Genomic DNA, 5,008 nt, shown 5'->3' on the forward strand with positions numbered 1-5,008 from the left:
AGCAAATGGCTGCAATATAACAAAGAGTGAAAAATTTAAGGGGGTCTGAATACTTTCCGTACCCACTGTATATACTGTTATTAAAAAGTAATATAAAATAAATAAATATAGATTATATACAGATCCAAAATATTTATTTAAACGATGTATATTTATAAATCAATATTAATATGCAAATACAAATCAAAAATCGGAATAAAAATATGTATTTTGAAATAAAATTAAAAATGATGGCCATGTTTAGACAGTAAATCTTTTTGAGTGAAACTATATATTTATATATTAATTATATTATAAATTATCATGATATAATACTTAAATTGTTATATAAGTATTATTATTATTACACAATAATATAAAGTCATAAGGTTAAATATTAAAAACAGAAAAAATATTTTAAACAAGCAATATATTTCTAAATAAATGTTATGTAAAAAGGATTTAAAATAAAAAAATGTACTATGAAATAAAATTAAAACAAAAAATGTTATGGTTGTCTAAATCAGTGAGTAAAATTCAGTTATACAGATATATGAATGTTTATTATAGATTTTAATTATATAAAATATTGTTATATAAACATTATTATAAAACAGTAAAAGAATATTCATATAGATTTAATAAATATAAATAAATATTAATATTCTGCAAAAAATAAATATACATTTTAAGTGTGTTGCATATGAATCTGTGCATCTGTGAGTCTTTTTTTTGACAATCTTAAATGGAAAAAGTCTTATTTCATTCTTATATGTGACCCTGGACCACAAAAACAGTCATAAGCGTCAATTAAAAAATAAAAAAGAATAAATAAGCTTTCCATTGATGTATAGTTTGTTAGGATAGGACAATATTTGGCTGAGATACAACTATTTGAAAATCTGGAATCTGAGGGTGCAAAAAAATCTAAATATGGAGAAAATCAACTTTAAAGTTGTCCAAATGAAGTTCTTAGCAATGCATATTACTAATCAAAAATTAAGTTTTGATATATTTACGGTAGGAAATTTACAAAATATCTTCATGGAACATAATCTTTACTTAATATTCTAATAATTTTTGGCATAAAAGAAAAATCAATAATTTTGACCCATACAATGTATTTTTGGCTATTGCTACAAATATACCCGTGCTACTTAAGACTGGTTTTGTGCTCCAGGGTCACGTATAACAAAACTTTCTTTTGCCTGTTTCTTCTCCAGTGTACGAAGGACGGATCTTTCGGAGGAGAGAACATCTCCATGGTAATTAGTAATGTCTGAAGTCTCAGTCGTGATGTCATATTACTCTAGAGACTATTTCTGGATTCTGGTGCCCTACAGACGGGCCCCGTCAGACTGTTCGTCCCTTATAAAAGAAGGAAGAAGGACAACGAGCGGGCAGCTTCTCCTGAGAAGAAGGAAGTTCAGTCTCCAAAGAACATCACCCTGGGTCCTGGAGCAACATGTAAGATCCTTAATGTTCCCCTGTTCCTCTGTATTAACATGCAGTCAAACACTGTCAGTCGAGACTGATTACCTGGTAATAACATCCATCTAAACCACGTCTCCTGTGACCAGATTCTGATGTAGTTGAGAAACAAATCCTTTTGCAGCTAAATGAAAATAAATTGACTTAATTTCTTAATTAACTCGCCATGAGTTATTCAGAATACATTTTTTTTTAAATAATTTTTGTGTTGGCCAGCAACTAACAACATCACAAGCTGGCGTTGATGTAATATATATAATATGTATATATACATATAGTTAGATGCAGATAATAATGTTTTTTGTTTTTTATTTATTTTATTATTATTTATTTATTTAGTTTTTAAAAAATAATTATTTGTGATTGTTATTTATTTGAATCACGCAATATTAATATTACATATTAATAGTATGTTAAAAAAGTATGCAAAGGAATCAAAAATATCAATAAAAATATATTATGAAATAAAATTATTTATATTTTTATGGTTGCATCTAAATAGTAAACCCTTTGAAGTGAAACTTATAAATATAAATATACAAATGTGTATTTTATAATTTTTTGTATAAGTATTGTATAATAATCTTATTATTCCAGTATCCGAAGATATATATCTTTTTTATCAGTGATTATGACTCTCAGGTGTGAGTCTGTTGTGAGTCTGATATCGACTGTCTGACGTCTCTCATAAAGATCAGAAAGAGAGTAATTCTCTCAGAAGACACCGGAAACGGCTCCCGACTATCTGTCTGCTCTCAGTTACAGTGACTCCGTCCGGACAGATCACCACATCAGGCACGCTGACCTTTGACCGAACGGCGACAGGAGAGACGGCGGCCATCATCTCCGACAGCCCAGCGCCCGCTGACATCTTCACCAACACAACCGGTGAGTGGTGCCTTCACAAACACTACAGCCAAATGTTTTTTTTAATAACCAAAACCACGTACTTGCATACTACTATTTTGGAAGTATGTAGTATGGGTTTTGTGCACAGTATTCTGCAGGTATTCTGTACGTATTGAGTATGTGTATTCACTACATTTGCCAAAATGTGCAGTATAGAACAGAGCACACTGCGAGGAATACTGTATCCCACAATGCAATGCACTTGGGTTGACCTTCCATTTCCAGTAAGGCAAATGTTTTTTATTATTTGTTCAAATTGGCAAAAGTTGAGGCATTATTACTTATAAACATGCAAGTAAGTGTGTGATAACTGGATGCCCCTTGTATACTGGATGAGTAAAAACAGCCAATCGGATTAAAGCTCTTGTGTTTCTTTGTGTGCAATTTGCATCAGAGGGTCATTGACTGGTCCGTTGACGGTCTGTGATCGTGCCATCTGAGGTTGAGACTCTCTCCCCCTCTGAAGCCCAGAATTGGCCTCTTTCTGGCTCGTTTTTGGCTGGAAACAAAAAGGGCTGTTATTTTTAGGCCCCTTTGTGCGAGACAGAGGCCGTTTGGAGCTCAGTGTGAGACTCTGATAATGAGTTGTTCTGCGTTTTTGTACCCTGTCCAGTTGGGGTGACTTCTGTTAAATGGCACATTTGTAGGACAGAGGGTACATCGGGTCTGTCCTCATATGGGTCACGTTTGGACCGTTCGAACCCATCCTGTGAGCAAATGTTGGGATGTTTGAATGTGTTACTTCATAACACCTCTAAACCAATGATTCATTTGTTATTTCATCGGTGTTTCTAGAAATGATGAATTAATTAAGCACTGCTGAAGGTAATGCATTAACCTTTGAGATTAATTCAACGTTTGATGCTGTTAAATTCACTTCATGGTGTTTTGGCACATCTAGCTAATTTGACATCAAGACAGTTTCATTCTGTGCAGTGTCATTTTTAAACCCTTAACAGAAATAATAACTTCTAAACGTCTAAAAACATGAACTCATACACGTTCTATGGTTTCCTGGCCTTATTGTTAATGATTTATCAGCATGTTATTTCAAAATAAAAAAAAATCAGTTAAATTCTATTAAATGATCCAATGAAAAATTTTGCCTCTTAATTAAAACAATTTACCTTTCCTGCTGATGTCATTAAGACCACTTACGTTTCACAATCAGATCAATTCCTGACGTATGAAGTCATGTGCTACATTTATTTTTTATGAATATTTTATTTTAGCTCACCAATGGATCATTTGCAGTGAATGGGTGCCGTCAGAATGAGAGTCCAAACAGCTGATAAAAACATCACAATAATCCTCAAGTAATCCACACCACTCCAGTCCATCAGTTAATGTCTTGTGAAGTGAGAATCTGCGTGTTTGTGAAAAACAAATCTATCATTAATGCGTTTTAACATCAAACTGTTGCTTCAGATTAAAATACTATTCATATTCTATAATATTGCTTCCTCCAGTGAAAAAGTTGTCTCGTCCGATTTAGGAGAGAAATATGCACAAATCAAACACCATTTACAAGCGAAAACAGTCCAGAACAGTTCTTAACAAATATGTGGGTTGAGTTTGATTTGAGAGGATAACAGGAGATGGACTTCTTCGCTGGAGGAAGCATTTTTATGTTATATGGACTCCAGAAGCAACGGTTTAAAGTTAAAATGTGTTAATGATGGATTTGTTTCTTACAAACACAGTTTTGCGTTTCACAAGACATTAACCGATGGACTGGAGTGGCGTGGATTATTGTGATGTTTTTATCAGCTGTTTGGACTCTCATTCTGACGGCACCCATTCACTGCAGAGGATCCATTGGTACATTTCTCCAAATCTGTTCTGATGAAGAAACAAACTCATCTACATCTTAAATAGCTTGAGGGAGGGTATATTTTCAGCACATTTTCATTTTGTGGTGAACTATTCTTTTAAGTACAAAAATATTTACAAAATAATTATTTTTATTTACTGACAACAACCAATGATCCATACATTGCTTTATATCCATCTTTCAAAGTCTTTCTATTCTTGTCTTGCTCTCTTTTCAAGAGATAGGATCATGGTTTGAATTCTGTCTGAGGGTTGATTTCTGAAGTTTAGGGCATTCATCCAGTGTAGATGTTTCGCCCCAGGGAGCGTGACCCCCGATTGAAACAGACCCCCTCTGTGTCACTGATCCACCACTGTGCTCTGTGTCTCAGGAAATCATCGCTCTCTCCTTCTTTGTATATCTGTCAGGCTGTGTGTGACCGAAATGCTTCAGCACTTCTCTTTTAAAACATCCTGACCTCGACTCGCTTGGACTGATTCGTGAAAATAACCATAAAAAAAGTGTGTCCACAGCCCTGGACCGTAATATTACAGAGAAAATTAATTTCTGCCACAGGAAAATGGGTGCATATTCTCACACCTCCAAAGTATTGATGTATGAGCAGTGGCCTAGTGGTTAATGCACATGCTCAGACACATTGAGCTGTGGTGCTCATGTGGCCACCGTGAGTTCAAATCCACCTTTCAGGATTCAGGGGAAATAAAAATGTATTTTTATAAAGAATATACATTTTGTTTTTTAGTTCAGCTGATAATATATATATATATATATATATATATATATATATACAGTGGG

At 33.7% G+C, this 5,008-nt stretch overlaps 1 protein-coding gene across 2 annotated transcripts in view; it reads left to right on the plus strand.

Annotated features, from left to right (window-relative positions):
* The window catches only part of deaf1 (DEAF1 transcription factor), a 17,187-nt gene that overhangs the window by 5,268 nt on the left and 6,911 nt on the right, over positions 1-5,008 (plus strand). For both annotated transcript variants that reach the window (XM_016468970.1, XM_016468971.1), the window contains exons 7-9: positions 1,203-1,244; positions 1,323-1,446; positions 2,230-2,358. In XM_016468970.1, the coding sequence (XP_016324456.1) occupies positions 1,203-1,244; positions 1,323-1,446; positions 2,230-2,358 (295 nt within the window). The remainder of the gene's footprint in view (positions 1-1,202; positions 1,245-1,322; positions 1,447-2,229; positions 2,359-5,008) is intronic.

The sequence above is a fragment of the Sinocyclocheilus anshuiensis genome, unplaced genomic scaffold (genome assembly GCF_001515605.1).
Source record: "Sinocyclocheilus anshuiensis isolate Anshui unplaced genomic scaffold, SAMN03320099.WGS_v1.1 scaffold941, whole genome shotgun sequence".
In the NCBI taxonomy this organism is placed as follows: Eukaryota; Metazoa; Chordata; class Actinopteri; order Cypriniformes; family Cyprinidae; genus Sinocyclocheilus; species Sinocyclocheilus anshuiensis.